The following is a 19,801-nucleotide window of genomic DNA, read 5'->3' as shown; positions in this document are numbered from 1 at the left end:
CTGTGTTTTTAAGTACATAAAATGTCATAATATATTTGCACTTTGGGTTTTGGAGATTTCTCGGTCGTGGTAGATTTCTTAGGACAGACACAGTCGGCAGTGGATAACGATCAGGGCGACTTTACTTTTGGTGGTGGTAATATGTGTGTGTGTGAGTATGTTTGGATGTGATTGTAAACATAAACACACTTCCGCTTTCGCTTACCGGCGAAGCCTTTTCACTTGACAGACAGGCTGTCGAGCAGACAGGCTTGGCAGACCGACTGAACGGGAGAGGTTGATGGCAACTTCCTTAGCTTACCACCCCTTGCCACCCGTAAGCGTTGACAGGAAGTGGATATGCTGAATGAAGTTATGACGGGTTGGGACAAATATGAGTCAATTTTCGGTCTTAGCTTAGAGTAGAGCCACTTCAAGGCTAGGGCAAGATGTGAGCTGTGCGTGAAGAGTACTTGAGATATTGTTTCGGGATTAGGACAAAGTTTTGAATAATTGCTCCAACACTTCGGCACGCTTGTGAGCCGTGATTAATCTGTTGAATGTATGAGAATTAGCCCACGACCGCTGGGAGAGATATCTGCATAATGGCAATCTAATTTATGTACCTCGTGGGTTTTCAAATACGCTATCGAGAGGCTTTTGAGGTTTTGCATTTTAGCAGTTGTTTTTCGTTGTTTTTGTTTTATGTACTGATAAAAAACTTAATTTTTAACTGCTTATAATAAAAAAAACAAGAAAAATTAGATAAAGTTGCTAAGTCTTTTTAAATGTTTAAATTGTAAATATTCAATTTTAAATATGTATCATGTAGTTTAAGATGCGAACTGTATTAAGTTATACCTTCTCTGAAGAATCCCGCTACGATGGAGTTTATTATCCATTTTTCTTCCTTCATTCATTATTTTCTTCAGATGTACGCTGCTAACGCTAACTAGGAATGTAATTAAGGGTACAGTTTGATTGGATTTGATTGCAGGAACGCTTTCTTCGGTGATAATGAGCGTCTTTCTCGGGTTGATAAGGCTGACTAGCCCAATGCCGGGTGTGTCGAGAATCTTCTAATTAAATCAACTCCATCGCCATCCGTGCGGCCCTGGGAAGGTGAATATTATTTACGTTAGCGTTCACACTCGCCGCGGGAATACAGGACCACGTACCATCATCATCATCATTCCTCCAATCGAGGTACTAAGCACGAAACTCATAGTGAAAGCTACGCACGTACCATTTCGTAGTTCGGTGGAAGCAAAAAAAAAGTTTGCACACCGGGAATATTTGCCCTTGCCAAAGGCTTAAGTTTATGTTCGGCGGTATAGCGTGGGATGGAATTGTTGTACAAGATGGAGTTTAGCCTGCCACAAGAAAAACTCGTTTTTGGCTGGAATACCGACCGAGGCAAACTATAGTATTTTCATCTGTGTGGCACTTTGTACATGGAAAATAGTATAAAAAAAACAAACTTTTCTGTTCCAACACTTTGCGGGATGCTGAACATTATCAAACATTTTTCCCTTGTGGACGTTCGCTGTTTCCCTTGTCATCCCCCGCCGTATGATAGGAAACTACTGTAATTCGTTGCAGATTTCTACAATCACACCATTTGTGCACATCAAAACTCCCATGGGGTTGAATTGTCTGACTTTTTGTTTTTTGCCCATGTCTGGTGGTGGTACAAATCGAGGCCACTTTCCTACTGCTTTCTACTGGGCTACCATCCAGCGCCAGTGTTGTCTACACACAGTGTTGATTTTATGACTAGCATTAAAATTATTATGCGATTCATTTTACGATTATGTCTACATCGTGCAAACATTTTCGTGGTCGGATTTTGGTGCCTTCCCTCAAAACGAGGATAATGATGAGGGATGAAGGCGTGCAGCTAACAAATTTTACATTTGTTTTTGGTCAAACCATTCATCCCTCGCTCCCATCGGCCCTCATTGTACCACTCAAACAATCCAAACCGCGTAGATGTTGCGAGTGGTCGGAATGGCCCCGGCGATGGGTTCCACCGGCTTGTTGAAAGTTGTTTTCCCTTCCACCACCGGAAGCTACTGCCACGATTTTGACTCTTCTAGCTGGTGCGTTGTTCCAACACAGGAGTGTAGAACCAAGGAGGGAAGGGATTTTTCAAACACACCCTTCCCCCACAGCAGCATGGCATGTGGGTAGGGGACAACCGACAACAGCGGTGGAGGCAATCCTCTCGAGGAGGGGGCCAAACGGGCCAAAGAGCCAAATGGAACAAATTATTGTAACGGCCATTATGTAAATTGGGGCTTAGACAGTTCGCGCTTACGACTTTGTCTGCCACTCTTTTGGACCTGGCACACTTTAGCGACCGTGTTTCATTGGTTTGTGATGGGGTGATGGCTGTTTTCGCGCTAGAACTTTGCCTTTGCAAGCTGCTCAGCCAGTTGTTGCTGCTGGGTCGGTAAAGAAGGTAATTAGTTAAGCCGATTGCAAGATAGCGCAGTCATTTGGCGGTTGGTAGAAAATCTGTACAACAGTTAATGGATGGTGCTTAGGAGTGGTATTGTTTTTTTCCCCGAAGCTCAACGTGCCAATAAGCGAGAGGTGTCGTGCTACACACTACCAGAAAGGGGATGTTTTGAACGACATTAATCTTTGGTATCATTTTTTCCGCAAAGATCAAACAATGTAACAGAAGCTATTCATTGCAGATCCTTTTATTCTTGATATATTCACAGTGAAGATGAACTTTGAAGAAAATTTGGCATAATGAATCAAGCTAAATTAATTTTCTTGTTTTTTGCGTTTTATTAAGGGATTGGGATAGCTTTTCTTACTTCTTTTATTTGGCGTAATGTCCTACGCCGACATGCAGGACTATAAAGACTTTCGAGACATATTCAGTACCACGCAACCGGACAGTCATTCCTTGCTAGAGGGGGACGGTCCTTATGAGGCTTGAACCCATGACGGGCATGTTATTGAGTCGTTCGAGTTGACGACTGTACCACGGGACCCCCCGTTAGGTTACCATTAGTAGGATAATTGTAACATGGTCAATGCAGCTATGATTCTTTTTAGCTTCTTATCGCAATAAAAACACATTTAAATTATGCTAATTTATTCACAAACTCTCTAATTGAAGATCAATACATCATTTAACCATTATGAATAAAAATTGTAAGCAACTTGCATTTCAATATTTCTTAGAATATTGATTCAATTTTATTTTATAAACCTATAAGATATCTTGCATATCAAAGTGATTAAATGAATTCTAATTATAGTTGAAACAAGGCTTTATGTCATAAATGTTGTGGCTTATCAACCTAACCCCTTTACTCAATAACGGCACATGTATCATTACCAACCAAGACGAGCTTCGTCGAACAAAGATGAATCGATTGACGACGTTTGAAGTGCCATTTAATGGATAGCATCAAAGCAACACTGACCATGATGGTGGTCAGCTGCTTAGATGGGTTCGCTTGCCTAATCTTGCCATATTTGTACAAGCGTACTTGAGCAGCATCATAAGCAGGCCGGTTCGATCCTCGACCTTTCTCCGGGACGAAACCCCAGCTTCTTCCAGCGGCTTGGGTTAGTTTGGGTCATCTGAAGCCGGCTGGCCAGGCGGTCAGTAAATGATGATTGTCTTCATTAGCAATAATCGTTATCCCACCGGTAGGGAGGATATGCTGCATCATCAATTACGTTGCCGGAGGATGTCGATAGAGCAGTGGTCTGCAGGTAAGAGAAAGCAGACTAGTGCTTGGGAAATAACCTTTTCCCTAGCCGACTTCTCTGACAACCACCTCGTGTGAGAATCAATGTCCATACGTGCCACAAACCAACCGAGACATCGCAGGGGTAATTTTCGACACCATTTAACAGGTTGACTACACGATCAATGCCGATCAACCTTTAACCATTGGACGCCGTTAGCCAACGTGTGCAATCACTATATCGGAAACATTTTAATGGATAGGGTGAACGGAAAAAAATCAATCCGTTACCCACATCGCAATGGATAAGGCGAACGGAAGAAAACTGGCAATTTATTTGATTGCAACCGGGTTTCGCCCACTGCTGTAGTCTTTTTCGTGGTGGCATACCGGTGCGCCTTTCCGTGTTGCCTCTTCAGTCCTACCGATTGAGCTTGGGCTCAATCAAATGTTGCCTTAAATTGTGTAATTTAGATTATTAAGCCACTGATGTTCCCAACCAGATAACAGTCCCGCTCCTCTAGCGTACTCGCACGCTGAAGAACCGGAAAAGTCTATTGGCAAAATTTGCTCCCTTGCTTGCACCGTCGTTCACGGTTTGTTATGCCATTTTCCGGCACAAATTCGTTTGGGGATAACCTGCTGGAGCACCAAAGCTTATCCGCCTACCTACATATATACATGCCTCACGTACACCTCATCGGAAGTGTCGTACTGAAATCAGGCAGGTCAAAGAAAGGCAAGACGAACGCTCCATGCGTTACAGCTCAGACAGACCCGTTCATTGTCAGTTCCTCCAGCAACATAGAAAGAAACGTGGCAAGAAGACAACAGAGGTTTCCTCTTGGTTTGGTCCCCTTTGTATCCATCCCCATGGCCTGAAGTTGAAGGAAAGTGTGAGGCTACGCCGCACTACGGTGCAGTTGATTTTACCTCAAATATTTATTTTTATTATTTCGTTCACACCTTCCCAATCATCCGCTCAACCGTGAATCGGACCGGAGACTTTCCGAGAAAGTGGGAATGTTCCTTTGGCCGTTAGGTTGCGGGTTGGTTGGGGATTATGGTGGCATTATTGAGTATCTTTCTTGCTGCTAACGCGAACAGAAAACGGCTACCATCGAGAGTTCCACCTGCTTCGCATCAAAAGGCCCCCGGGGTTGTAGAAAATTCGGCTCCGTAGCAATCCGCACCAACTTAACGGTTGATCCTTTTCACAGAGATACTTATGCCCCGGGTGTGTTGAAGTGTTGAAGATTTTCGTAATACATCGATAGGGGAATGCGGAATGATGTGTTGCGTTCGACAGATCAATGAAGGGGGCGTTGTTCTCCCTTTGCTAGAGCCCAGCACATGTAGAGATAGCTGTTGATGTAAGGATGCTTTCGCTTGTACATTCCGGCGTGTGCTAAGGAAGTAGAAGAAAAAAAGGAGGGAAATAGAGCCCCGGAAGGGAATTCCCGGAACACGATCAGTCTTCAATGCTTCAGACAGTGTAGCTTTAATTTTTTATCCAATCATCATGTAACATTGTCCTGTTTCCGGTTTCCACACGATGGAGTGTGTACTGGCAGTTTCGTTCTTTGGCAGCAGTTCCGCAATCCGCCCCAAGAATGCCGTCAATGAATATCGACAGTTTCCCTTTGCAAGAAAGATATCGTAACTCAGCGACTCAGTGATGTTAAATTCACTCTGCACCACCCTCGGAATGTAGGTTTCTTCGCATTAAACCATTTCCCACGCGTGGTGTCTTTATGGTCTGGGAGATGTTCATGGTCGTCGTCGCTTCAGGCGCCTCTTGGTCGTGATCGATACGTTCAAATGTAAAATTGGATGGTAGTCGATGTCTCAAAAAAAATCGAAGCCAACACTATCGCGAGCAGACTCACAACGTCCGTGGGAATGATTCCCATTTTTCTTCGATTTTCGCTCAAAAGATTTAAATTTTCCTTTCGACATTATTTCCCTTTTTTAACATTTTCATTCCATTACCAGACGAGGCAGTATAGAACATTTGCAAAAAAAGAAAAGAAGACGGTTGGAAATTTGGCTTAGCAATGTGAGCATCAGAGACATTTAAAGTGAAAGTGGTGACTTTAATGCTGGAACGTTTTCATGCACCGCTGGAGATGCTTTTTACGTACTACCATTTACCGTGTGTCGTCTTTCTTAACAGTGCGTGACAGAGTTACGGGCGAAGGATATGTTATCTTTAATCACATGTAGTTTGATTGATTAAATCCATTGATTGGATGCAGGGCAGCTTCAGATGGGCTCGAAAACGATAACAAAGGCGAAGCAATGTGTGAAGAAAAGCATAATGGGATAATATTGCTCATACGTCAAAGTATCGATGAAATGTATGTCACATATTGTTCATTTTGTTGAATTTAAAGCATGTTTAAATTTTGTAGCACAAAATTAATTTTGTTCTAAAAGCAACTAAAAGTATTTAATTTAAGATAAAAAGAAAAACCTCTTTCCTTTTTAATTGGCTAGCACGAATTGCTGAGCTGTTTCTTCTTCGATGGCTAATCAATTATGTAAACAGCAATGTAAACGATACCACTGCCGGTATGGTAATTTGCTGGACGTTCTCTCCACGGAAAAAGAATGAAGAAAACAAAAAAAAAGCGAAGCCCGATCGCTAGTTGAAATCGCTTTCCAAACGATTGACATAAGCTACCAGAACAGCGAAATGGAAGCGCAATATAAAATTCAAATTAATCCCCGTCAAAATCACCTATCCACTCGTGGTCAACACGTCAGGGGGTGGTGGTTTGTTGGGACGCTGTTGTGCTAACAACGTGGCTGACACCTCTAATGGTTTCAAGTAGCAGCTCCTCTACCGTGTGGAAAGGAGGGAATGGCATCATTCCTTCGACCAGGCAGCGGGCAGGGGAAAATGGCCGATTAGTGTTTTTAATTTCCATACTTCGTCCAGGATTAAGGCAACCGCATTGGAATGGAATTATTTCAGAACGGTTGTTGCTTTTGCTTTTGTTTTCATTCTGTTTGCTGCATGCTATGCTTACGGCTACCAGGGAAAATCACATTCACTTCGTGTGCTTGTTTGTTCGTATTTTTGAGCTTGCGGGATGCTGGCAGGATCTCGTTTTTTTGCATTGCCCGCGTTGGCTAATGTAGAAAGAAGCGTGTGTAATTTAATGGTAAATGTAAATTGGTTTTAATTTAAGCAGTTACCTCACAATACGATTTCGCAACGATCATGGCAACGGTGCGGGTAACGTATCGGACCCGAGTGTGCTTCATGTATGGCCAATCGACCATTGGGTGGGAAGTGTTTGTATGAAATTTATCTTGTGTGTGTGTGTGTGTACTTACAGTCAACGCTGACTTTAATTCGCTTTGACACCGTGGGCGGTACACCGTTCGATGCAATACAGAGGTATGCGCCCATGTCTAGGCGCGAAATTTTCGTAATTTCGATGGAATTTCCTTCCCACTCGAGTACTGCAGCCGGGAGCGTAATAGCGTAGTTAAACATCCACGGGGCGTCCAGTTTTCACAGTGGGTGTTATCGGAAGATGGAAACCATGGAATGGAAGGAAACGCGTGAAAATGGCAAGAAATTTATTAATGCAGGCGAAAGACGCTGCAGCCGATAGTAGTGCGACCAGTTTCACCGCAAGCGTTCTTGTGCTGACTCTTGCATTTATCAAAGGGTCCGCTTGGCAAGATTCTAACGGTAGGTGGTGTTCGTTTGACGTGAAATTTAACGTGTGTGCATGTGTGTGATGCTTACCGTTTAACGACCTATTAATGGCTATTTTAGAGTTGTCGTCTCGCTTCCATTTAACTGTGGGCGTTGGACTGCCCGTAGCTCTGCATTTGAGAGTCACATTAGAACCTTCCCGAACGATTACATCGCTTGAACTTAGCGAATCGTCAATGTTTGGAGGAACTGGAACGAATAGGAATAAAAAGGAAAATATTATGTATTACGATTTATTACTTCACATGTGTATTAGTAGAAAGTTTTTAATGATGAAGTTCATCGAACGAATTAGCAACCCGTTCTTTATGGGATCAAAGGATTTAAATATGCATAGCCTAGTTAAGCCGTTGGTATTTTTGTGTAAGTTAGCTGTTTTTAACAAGCATAAGACGTTCAAAATGTGAGGTAAAGGCTCCGTATGGTGAGAGCTTGGTGTCCAACCAGTTACATTCATTTACTTTGATGCTATGATTATGTTCTTTATAGTTTTATAATTTTAAGTCTGATCGTCTAATAGTTCCGTCTCATCGTCTGATTGTTCCGTTATTTATACACCACCACTTTCTTGTCTGATAACACAATCCAAGCATCGACACTATTCTCTAACCAGACGGCAATTGCTAGCAACAATGTTTAAAATTGTAACGCTCTATGTAAATTAGATAATTATTTTTTAATAATCTGATAGTATTAAGATTACAGTGAATACCCGGGATAAGGTAACTGCAAGCAGCAAATTGCCTGCAAAGAAGATTGTTAGATGTTTACATAAGATTAAATACTTGGTTTAAAGATTCTTTCAAAACGAGTAGAATCATTTGTATTGCTATAACATTTTTCGGTGCCGATGTGAATTCTGTATCATGTTCGGTTAACATGGAACATTTCTTTATGTTTGATTATTGTTGAGTCCTATACGAGTTTTCATAATAAGCATAATTTACATGTTTTTTTTTGTGGTTTTCATAATTTTGGGACACTATAACATCCTTGTTGGACAGTCACATTGGAAATTGCAAATGTCAATTGAATTTCTCGAAAATAGGAGATATATAGTAAAATTCGCATCATATTAAGTTCATTTCGCACCGCAGTACTTTGCGAAAATGGATAACTACCTCTCGATCATGTTATAGTTAGTATAGTATAGTATGGTCGCAACATCTAACAGGTCATAATATGCCTCACATTACAAAACTTACATGTTGTTTGACTAGGCCTTATTACGACCAAACCCCTAAAATCGATTGGGCATTGCAAAAACTATGCAAAAATGAACAACAAATAGATCAATACTTTCGAATGCTCATTGCCAACAATTACAATATTATTAATAAAATTTATACAGATGGCTTGGTATGTAATAGTTCTGCTGGCTATGGTATAGCATCACAAAATGCTCGCTGCAGTATTAAGCTTCCTGATAGTTCGTCACCGATCCCTGATAGACCGATCCACTAGATCACAGCGATCAACGTATAATAACAAGAATGAGAATTGGACATACCCGACTAACGCATACACATCGATTAAAATGGCATCACTTTAAATCTGCCCGTTTTGTGGAATTGATATGACGCTAGAACACATTTTAATAGACTGTTATGGTTACTCTGTCGAAATGATAATTTACAAGCTAGGAGAACATTGGAATACTGTACTATCAAACAATCTGAAAAAAATAAAAAAAGTTTTGAATTTTCTGAAGGAAACTTATCTTTATAAGCAAATTTAAAAATATACCACAATATACAAGTGAGATTTAACAGCAAAAGTCTTTTGTTTTCTTTTTACTTTTTCTTTTTTTATTTTATTTTATTAAAACTTTTATAATATTTAATACACCTTTCGTTGTGAACTATTACTTATCTTTCTGAACTCATAGAACTATATAATATATCATTCATATTACTGAACTTTTAAGGCGAGAGCCCCAGAAAAAAACCCTGTAATATTGCCAGAAAGAAAAGAGTTCTTGGGGGATATACTTGTTCATGAAGGTGAGAGTTGCCCCTGCCGATTGCTGCAATCTGGTAGAGTTTCGTATGACTATATACAGGGCGTTCGGGATAATTTTGACAGTTACATTTTTGTTTATAACTCGTGATCGAGTTGGCATAGGAAAACAAGCAATACGTCATTCGACAGCTAAAAGTGTACGGAACAAGCAGCGAAAACATCCCGTGATAAAAAAAATGCCAAAAAAGAGTACATTGTAGAAGCGGATCACATGCATCATGATGATCCGCGCCGGACGCGATAACCGCGACATCATGCAGTGCGTGCAGTGTTCGCTGAACACGGTGAAGGCGATCCGGAGTGAGCTGAGAGAAAACAGCGACGACGACGAAGCGGTGGCAGCACGAAAACCACATTCTCAGCGGCGGGATTGCGTGCGGACCGACGCTTTCCTGGCTGACCTCCAGGCGCGCGTGATGGAAAATCCGGGGATCGGAATTCGGCCGTTGGCACGTGAGATGGGGGTGGCACCATCCACGATAAAAATGGCCCTGAATGACGACCTTGGACATCGTCGTGAAGCCTTGGATCACGAGAGTGGCCAACGGCAGACCGTACGTGTTCCAGCAGGATTCCGCTCTGTGCCATACAGCCTCCAAAACGATAAAGTGGTTGGCGGCCAATTTCAACGACTTCACCGCGCCGAATGTGTGGCCTCCCAGCTCCCCGGATCTTAATCCAATGGATTATTTCGTGTGGGGGGCGGTGGAACGGGACACCAACAGAACCTCCAGCAACTATTTCTAAAACAACAAAAACTCCCCGATGATTAATTTTGCCATTATTTTTTTCTTTCTCCGTAGGTGACTGTCAAAATTATCCCGAACGCCCATTGTACCGATTGCACTGTATATGGTGTGCAAATGTTGTAGATTTGATGCCAATACATTTGTGGAAATCTTTGTGACCTTATTTGTGAATATTTATATAATAATATTTACTATATATAAATATAACAATATTTACTATAGCAAAATTTTAATTTCTATGAAACTGGTTTGTTTGAAGTAAAAACAGTCTAGCAGTTACTGACAAAAACCAATAAAAAATCGTTCTAAAACGAGTTTTCTAAACCAAAAAACATACAAATTATATGGAAACGAGCCTCCCGTATTACGAGTTTTTCGAGCCACTGGAACGGATTAAATTCGTTATGGTGGGTTCCACTGTATTTAAAAAGCAAAAACTCGACAGAAACAATTAAGTAATCTATAATACTTCAAAATGACACACACATATTTTTTTGTGGACAACCCGCAACAGTGTTCATATGCATATGCAGTAGATGCTCACAAACTGCTAGCCACATTCTTTAATGTGGCTCATTCTTTCCTTAGTTTGCTCACACAATAGGTGCAAAAAATGTGAAAGAAACTTTTTATGAAAGAAATATAGTCTACACAAAACTACACGCAAACAACATGACAGCTGAGTGTGAACCATGTGTCAGAACAGACAAAAAAACCAAGTGTTGAATGTTTTCGAATAACTTCGCTGTTGGATGGTCTTTTTTGGAGGAAAGTTTCTTGTTATTTCTTCCTTTTTTACGTCGTGCAATCGTCGTGGTTTGTCAAGTGTGTGGTGGAATTATTGAAGATTCCTGTGTTGCTTTCAGTTTTTTTTTTGTGTGTGCAGATTATTGATTTCGGAAACATACGATAAACAGGGTATGCGATGAAATGGAAGGCAGCACGAAACATGCATTTTTCAAAAACATCGCCCACCTCTCGCCCTAAGCATTGTTCGCTCCTTGCATCGTGACACTTGGCAGGTTGGCGTAAGGAGCTTATGCTTACTCGCCCCTTCGACCACCTAGATTGTTTGCAGCGGCTTCACGCTCCAGGGAAATGAAAATAAATAAATGTTTATTTTAAAATTGTTTTCATTTCCTCTTTTCGCTCCCAAAACCCACACCCAACGGTTCCCCTAAATACATCCAGTGCGCAGTGTTTGCCGTGGGGTTCCCTTCAAGCTGTTTTCGCCAACAGAGGTTTCTTTTTTGGCTCTTCATGCCACCACTCCGGATTGCAGGTTTGAAGGTTATTTTTCTTGCATCAGCTACAGATTGCCTTTACTAAGCGTCTAGGTCACATCCACCGGCAATGCGTCCAGGCGGCAACCGTCGAAGCGACGAAGATAGACAGCGGCATGTTGGAGGCGTTAGGCGGCTCGTTATCCTACAACATGCCGACATGTCCTGCCACTACTACTGGAAGAACATAAACAACAAGCTCAACAATACTACCATCAGGATACGCTTGGATAGTAGGTTCCGTGTATTTTCACGTATTGGATGACGACGGCCGATGATCCTAATGTGATTTGAATTTAAATTGATTTCCGTTCCTCATTATGCCTATCGTTTTTCATCGGTGCAAACGACAAAAGTGCAAAATCGAATCAACTCCTCTTAGCCAGTTGATGCAGCACTGCCGGATGATCGGATTTACCGAGAGCTCTATTGCAAAAATGCTATGCAATAGCAATGGAGAAAAACGCTACCCAGAGAGCGTAGCGTGTATCAAAGCGAAACAATATGCAGAAAAAAATGTGTACCGGTTTCCTTGCTTCATTGACAGAGTTTGTCGCGTAAGCGAAGAATCGAAATTGCAAAGACTTGGTGCTGTATTGTTGCTATCCAAGATACGCTGCCAACAGGAACGTGTTGCAAAGGTATGGTAATGCAGTGCAGATTCAATTTTTCATTCGATTCGAGCTTGTAGAAAAGTAGAACCATCGAACGCTGAAAGCTTTGCCGAAAGCTGATAAACGGTATTGTTCACGTTGACTCTGCAATATTCGTCTATTTATTCTGCAGAGGGGATTATTTTCACAATTACTCTTCGGAACAATCCGTCTGTAATGCTGGATTTTGTTTTAACAAGTCATTTCCTTCGCGAAATCTAACGTTCATTTTATGGTATTTTGTACAGCTCTTTGTTGCGGCAACTCTTTCACGAATGATTGACTTGTTTGTTATTTTGTTATTTTCTTTCTAAGAACAAAAAATCACCTAAAAGTGATGGTAGAATAAGTTAATTATCGTCATTTTATCGCACGCCAGTGATTGTTACTTTCAAGCTCGGTAAAGACAATTTATTTCAGAGCGACAGAGGGAAATTAAATTTTGTAACGCCTCACCAGAGAGCGATTTTTGCACGTGATAACGAAGCTACAGCTCCCTTTCTTTGAATATTCTGGCATCTAATTTGATTCTAACGGCGCCACCATGCAATACCAGCTGATGGATTATAGATACGACTGAAGATATCGATTTCCAAGAGGGTGTTGGCTCGCTGTACTAAGCGGCTTTCTTGTGGCCGTGCAGACGAGATTTCGCGCAACACTCGTTCGAAATGTGATCACGTTCAACAGAGCAAAATTAGAGCAGTAGGTACAGAAAATGAAGAAAAGTTAAAGTAGAGGGAGTTTGTAGTGCGTGTGAGTATGGGTAAAAAGTCATTAGAGTTTGGTAGTGTTGTAGAAAGCGAGCGGTTTGTGCAAATAAATCTTTTCAGCAGACAGCGACAATGTACTTACCCACCACATGCAGATAGCCAAACTGCGTCTTCGCAGTGACTGTGTTGATTTGGCACATATAGCGGCCCTTGTCCTCTTCCTGGACGTTTGATATGTGTAAGAACCAGGTCTTGTGTTTGTCATGCTTGTCGTGCGTGACGCTGATGCGAGGATTCCTTGTGATTACATGATTATGTACAGTAAGGATTGCGGACTGCTCGAAGTGCATCCACGCTACCTGAAAAAAGTGAATACAAAAAAATGTATAATTTCTTAAATCATATCAAAAGAAAATCTTACTGAAGAAACGGTTGAAAAGTATGCTTTCTACATGTACAGATTTGACATTTGGCTTCTATATAAAAAATCATCAATAATGATAGGTTTAACGGCTTAATAGTCTATTGTAGACATTCCCAATATTTTTGAGTGGTGCTTAATTATTATCATAGATAAATGAGTAATAAAAATCAAACGCAGAAGCTCAATGACCAAAAGGGCTGTAGGACTGATAATTAGACTATTACTAATATAGATTATAGTATGAATAAGAAGGAAACTCCAAGAAAGTTCTGATTAGCCGCTCGTCATCAAACATTTAAATAATTATTCAAAAAATAATCTTTAATATCTTTCATCATGAAAATATATTCATTACTCAATACCCTTAAAACATTTACCTAACACATATAAGAATGTTGTGTTGTGAAATATGTTTGCTCTTAATAATTATAGTACCAATTGCAATTGAAAATTTACAGTATTTACACTCAAGCAATGGAGATTCGTTGGTAAAGCCGTAAATTGCCGTAATAAGTAAAAAAAAACACGCCACTCAGGGGTTGTAAACACGTTTGGTGCAAAGCATTCCATGCTCATTGACGTTTTCGTTCGAGGTATTCTATTTGATCACTAACAACCAAACTTTTTAGGCTAGTTTTGATAGATTACTGTAGTTTAACTAAAAGAAGAAGACATTACTTTGAAAGTTTATTGCTCTAGACCCTAAAATGCACTCTGAAAGCAAAAATACATTGAATACATAATATCCATAGACAACGGAAAGGTTTCCCATTGTTTGCTTCTGGATTTTTTCAAAAAATGAATTAAACATGATCGTGTACAATGGTTTCGTCCAGTTTAAATGAATATATTGATGCGATATAGATTGAGTCGTATTTGCTACGGCTATGGATAATATCACAAAAAGCGACTCCTTTTCGTACATTTGAACACTTTGCAATTCGGCCCACCTTTGCGGGATGTTTTCTCAGCTGGTTCTTTGATTATTGACAAATGTGATCTTCGTTTGTGCTAATTCGTTTTCTACCAGACGATAGACCTCAACCAAACTCTGCTAGAGCAGAACGAATCTCGTATGAATGGTCTCCAATCGCTTTGTTTGCCATCCAATTTGGTATATATTCTCGGAACAAGCGTTTTACCCAATCTATACACTGATGTGTAACTGCCAAAGGGCGTATTTGTAGACAAAGTTGGTATTTGACTATAGGATGCTGTCACTTATGAAGGTTATGATTCGAAGGTGTTGATCCCCAGGGATGGAGACAAAACGGCATGAGTACAAACAGTGTGTAGAGTTTATTCGGTAGGACTGTCCTTATAACTTTTTACTGACGTAATTTTATTGCACGCGTTATACATCGAGTTTTTTTTTCGGTTGGGTTTAAAACTGTTTACCATTTTCGCGATGAACGATACCACCCGTGGGTATTTAATCATTTGGGAGAAATATACAATATTCCCAGACTATGCATATAACGCGCCATATGTTAAAGTGAATGAAAGCTGTTTAAGTTGTCTTCTGATCTTCCAGCGCTTTAGGCCAGTATCCTAAAAACAATGCCGTCCTTCGTAAAGGCGTAACGCAGCCGAAGGGATCATGGTTTTGTTTCAGTGAGGCGTATAATTTACTTTCACCTTGATTTTTGGTCTTTGGAGAAATGCCCGAATCGATACTCTTTCACAAGGCAGGCGTTCGCTGAATCTGTTCCTATCTTTTAGCCTACACTGGAAAGGCTGTGTACGTGATATCATGTGGCGAAACAAGATTCTGTTCAGCAAAAAGAAACTCCTGATGTTCCATATGAACCGACCGAAAGATGAAAATGCACTCCTTCGTGGAGGAATTTCTTTTTTTCTTCTCATACTTATCCATCGCTCTGTATTGAGGATGTATGTGTAGTATGGTATGTTATGGCATTCGTATGTATACTTACAACGCGCCCTTTTTCGTTTCCCGGCATTAACCAGAAAGATAAGATGATCCTTTCGGAAAAGTTTTACCTTTATCGTAATAAGGTAATCCGACAGTGTTTTCATCTTCAACGAATAAATAAAAACACGTTCTTTATCTCTTAGGGAAAGGAATACGAGGCGTAAAGAAACATTTATCCTCAAGTTCAATGTAATGTTATTTGCAGATGTTTTTAGATATTTGATAAAAAGTTAGACAATTATCAAGGATTGATTTTTAAGCGTATGATATCAGTCATATGAATGATAAAGTATATTGTTGTGCTTATCTGTACTTATGATGTCTCCACTGTACTTATCAAATTATTTCCTTCAAATTCATTAGGATACAAATGGATCACTACGCATATCGTTGTTCAATAAATACAAAATTTTAGACATCATGTATTTCATACGTAAACTGAGACAAAATCACAAAACAGATATTTCTTAAAATCATTCATTCAAACAGTACAACTCAACAATCACGTATCATCTTCCGTGTACCCTGTACCATACTAACGTACGGCTATTTGAGGTGCACCCCTTCACAAATGATATCTTTAGAGATTCCAACAATATGCAAAGCAGCAGGAACATATTGCCAACGTTCCGGCTGGGAAGAAAGATGGAATCTCCAGGCTGGTAGAATGCGAATAAATGTGAATTTTTATTAGTAAAATATTCATGATTGCGTACGTTTAGTCTACATCAAGATGATGCTCTTAGAAAAAACACAAAAACACGTTATAGTACCATGCCAAACGTTGGATTGCTTGAGAGTTGCGTGCAGCGATGGCAATGGACACGATTAGGAACGATATCTTTTTATTAAAAGATAACAATTTTAATAAAACCAGATTTGCACACGTTCCGTGACTCCGATTGAAGCGTGATGAACGGCGCGAATTCGTGTTTGCAAACATGGTTGTTTGCTGTGGGGTGTCGTGTTTTTTAGCTGCATCGTGGGCGAGATAAGCAAATTCATGTAGAACACGTGCGAAACATAAATCGCAGTAATTTCTACGACCGTGCTGCACAACGATACATTTATTTGATGGGCGCTGTACTAAATGATGATCAGCGTCAATGAGCTTCGTAATGTTCATTGTAATGCGATGTCTGATTGCGCCCAATTGTACTTACTTTGTATGATCCTAGGTTTTTGACGGAACAAGCCAGTTTGACGTTCCGCCCGGCAGGCACTGTAACATTTTCTATAACATCCGTAAACTCTGGTTCCTCGACGACGACTGGAAACAGATTGTAAAAATATATAGGTAAGATAATACATTTTATTAAATAAAGCTTTTTTGTATATATTATTTGAATTATTAAGAATGTTTGTATTATTATTTTTTGCATTTAATTTAAATAATTTTGTTTCATTTGTATCCATAGTATATTGTCATAGAAGTTTAAAAAAATTACAATTTCGTTGTAGACATAATTTTTGTGGTACAAATAATTTTTCTATTTAATTTATTCTATTTTTTTGTGCAAGATTTTTGAAGCTGACAAAAACGTTAATGTTATGCTATACAGTAGTTGCTTTGGGATGATAATTAAAAAAAAATATAGTTGTTTTTAATAGTGGAAAGATCATAAACAATTTGTCACTGGCGATAAAAACTAATTAAATTTATGTCATTTACTATGTCGCCACAGCCATCCGTTCGATCGAAATTGTTTGGTTAGCAAATAAAAATCAATGAAACAATCACGTATCCGATTCGTGGCCGATCGGCATGTTGACGACGCAGCATTTTTAGGAAGTAAGAACAAAACAAATGTTTTTATTGAGTTTAAAAGGAACTACTATAGAAAAAAGTAAGTGTTAAAACCTAAGCCTAGGATCAACCACCAATTCCTTCGAAGCTAGTTTCGTCTCTAACACAATCAAACGTATAAATTAGTGCATTATTCACAAAAGATTATACATCAAACAGGAAATTAACGTGTGCCGGAACATTTACAATCGTAAAAAAATTGTCTCGTCTAGTCCAAGAAAAGTAAAGCTTAAAGAAAAGATACATATACCTCGCACTTGGCTGAGTGTGAAATATCGAATGACTTTTTTAGGAGTTTTTTTATCTTTTCGATTTGCTCTGGTTCATGAGCTGATTATTATATTTTAAACATTTACCCGTTTTAATGCAGAAGCTAATAAAAAAACTATTTTTGTAATAGATTTTTTTTTCATCAGATATGTATTTATGTTTGATTCAATTTCATCTGAATGTCATCTGAATGACTGTCGTAACTCATGCATGACATTCTTGCAAGAGCTTGGCACCTAATAAAAGATAGTAAAACTATTATATACATTGAATTTTCATTGTCTCCCTGTAATCGATTGAGATGGTCCGGTGGTACAGTCGTCAACCTGTCAACGACTTGCCCGTAATGGGTTCAAGCCTGAAATGGACCGTTCCCCGCAGTAGGAACTGACTATCTGGCACTGTGGTACTTAATAACCAAAGCCATAAGTCTCGAAAGCCTGTATAGGCCGGCCCGGTTGCGCCAAACAGAAGAAGAAGAATAGATACATACATACATGTGAAGACATACATACTAGACATGTGAAGATAAGTGATAAAAATAAAACAAAATTGCTGAACAAATTTTTTACCTTTGAGTATTTGATATTCGGATGTTTAGTTCCACAAATGTTTTGCTTAATAACACATCAACAAATCACGGATGCAGCTTATACAGGAATAAAGTCCATATGAAAAGTGTAGCTTCCAATCAATACATCAACTCATATCTGAATCAAATATTAGCAACTATTAAGTTCGTTGCGTTCGATTTCAAAGTTTATTCATTTTGTTTCTGTCACGCCAGATAGCATCTTTTTGGAAGTTTAATCTCGCGAAGACACTTTGTCGTTTGCAAAACAATTCATTTTACTTTATCACAAACAGCTCGTTTGTTTTGACTCTTTTTCATATAATCTTTTCTCCTATCGTTAGTAGAAGCGGATGTTTGTTGACTGAATTTTTGGGTGGCCAGCATCCACCATCCACCATGGTCTTTCTTACCTTTGAACAATCAATTCGAAGGGTGCGCTTGAACGCTTGCCAACCGGCTCAGTGTTTCCGGCGTTTTGTCTTTTGTCGTCGTCGGCGTTGGGTGGTTGTCGAAACCGCATTGCCGAAGATAAATGGCTACAATGGTTATCAATTTCTAGAAACCCGGTACAGACGGTTCTTCTTTCACTGGGTAAAAGATGGTGAAGGTGGCGCTAGATGGCGCCATGCATTGGGTTTCTTTGCTTCGGAGACACCCGGAGGGTGCAGCATCGCGGTTCAAGATCCTGTCGCCGATGGCGATACACCATCGAGCTAGCAAGGAAATACGGACGACACTCCGACTCCTCTGCCTTTTTTCCGAATGGAAGTTTAAAAGTGCTGATGCCAGACGTACGATAGTGAAAAACATGGTCTTTAGTGTACGCAGATACTTTTTGGGTCGAGTAATTCAGGAGAAAAACAAAACTAATAGCAAAAGTGCAACCTCTACTTCCGTTCTCCCGGTCATGGCCGTGTGGTGATCCCGTCCGTGCCAAAAGTCAGAAGGCTTGAATTCTTGTATCGACCGCATGCACACTAACCTAGCGCGGGAAACGAGTCGGAGCAAAGTTTTAAAAAAGCTGCTTCTGAACAACGACAGTGACAATAAAATATGTACAAATAAATATTCACCGAGTGATAAACAAGTGCGAAGGTCGAAGTTGTCGCGTTTTTCACCGGTAGTGAAGTGTAGGATCCGTTTTTCGTGTTTCATTTTGAACTCATTCAATGTAAAATCGATTGCAAGTGGTCCCAGGGTGTGAGAGGTACGAATCGCGGGTGCATGTATTTATATTCATTTAGTATTCGACACACGATCTTACGATTCGTTACACATTGCTTAAAGCCGTATGCAAGAGCAAGAGAGTGGTAGAGCGAGATAGATACAGAACGAGTGAAACAGAATGTGAGCAAAAAGTTGCTGATGGAGTCAAGCGCTCTAGTAGTTCATGTTAAAGTGTAACATCCATAGAACTTACTTTTTGACATAAATGATATGGTTTGGATATGGTCACACCTTAAACTACTATTGCTTACGATACTTTTGAGACCAATTGATTTGTTTTGAAAATCATCCGTTCAGTGCTATAATATTCGGTTTGTACTGTACCCATCTCTTTATTAGTTGATGGTAATTGAAATTAAGGTAAGGACACATGACAAAAAACCCATAGTGAATGTGCCTTAATAAAGAATAGTTTTCAAAGAACTTTGGGCAATATTTTGGTTGTTAGCGTCACGTCGAACCAAGTTCGAATGTCTGTTGTCTAGTTCGACAAGACAGGAAACAGCTTCTCCTTCGTGATCTAACAAACTTCGTGCCGTCGCTCAGCAGTAGCTGCCGGTGCGATGTCAGTTGGTTAGGCAGGAGTGGGTCTTTGCGTTCATGCCGGAAGGACATCGTTGAAAGGGTACGGTACGGATCAAACCAACCCGCAATATGGTACGATACACTGACGAAATCGAGGCCGTCAGGAGAGGTTTTCCTTTTTCAA

General features: G+C 40.0%; 1 protein-coding gene across 3 annotated transcripts in view; it reads right to left on the bottom strand.

The window, feature by feature from the left end:
* Positions 1-19,801, bottom strand: part of LOC120903347 (lachesin-like) — a 59,348-nt gene that overhangs the window by 25,246 nt on the left and 14,301 nt on the right. For all 3 annotated transcript variants that reach the window (XM_040312721.1, XM_040312722.1, XM_040312723.1), the window contains exons 3-6: positions 16,378-16,484; positions 12,997-13,213; positions 7,465-7,623; positions 7,044-7,172 (exon numbers count right to left, since the gene is read on the bottom strand). In XM_040312721.1, the coding sequence (XP_040168655.1) occupies positions 7,044-7,172; positions 7,465-7,623; positions 12,997-13,213; positions 16,378-16,484 (612 nt within the window). The remainder of the gene's footprint in view (positions 1-7,043; positions 7,173-7,464; positions 7,624-12,996; positions 13,214-16,377; positions 16,485-19,801) is intronic.

This window comes from Anopheles arabiensis, chromosome 3 (genome assembly GCF_016920715.1).
Source record: "Anopheles arabiensis isolate DONGOLA chromosome 3, AaraD3, whole genome shotgun sequence".
Taxonomy (NCBI): Eukaryota; Metazoa; Arthropoda; class Insecta; order Diptera; family Culicidae; genus Anopheles; species Anopheles arabiensis.
Note: the sequence above shows the minus strand (reverse complement) of the source record. Positions and strands in the feature narration are given on the sequence as shown.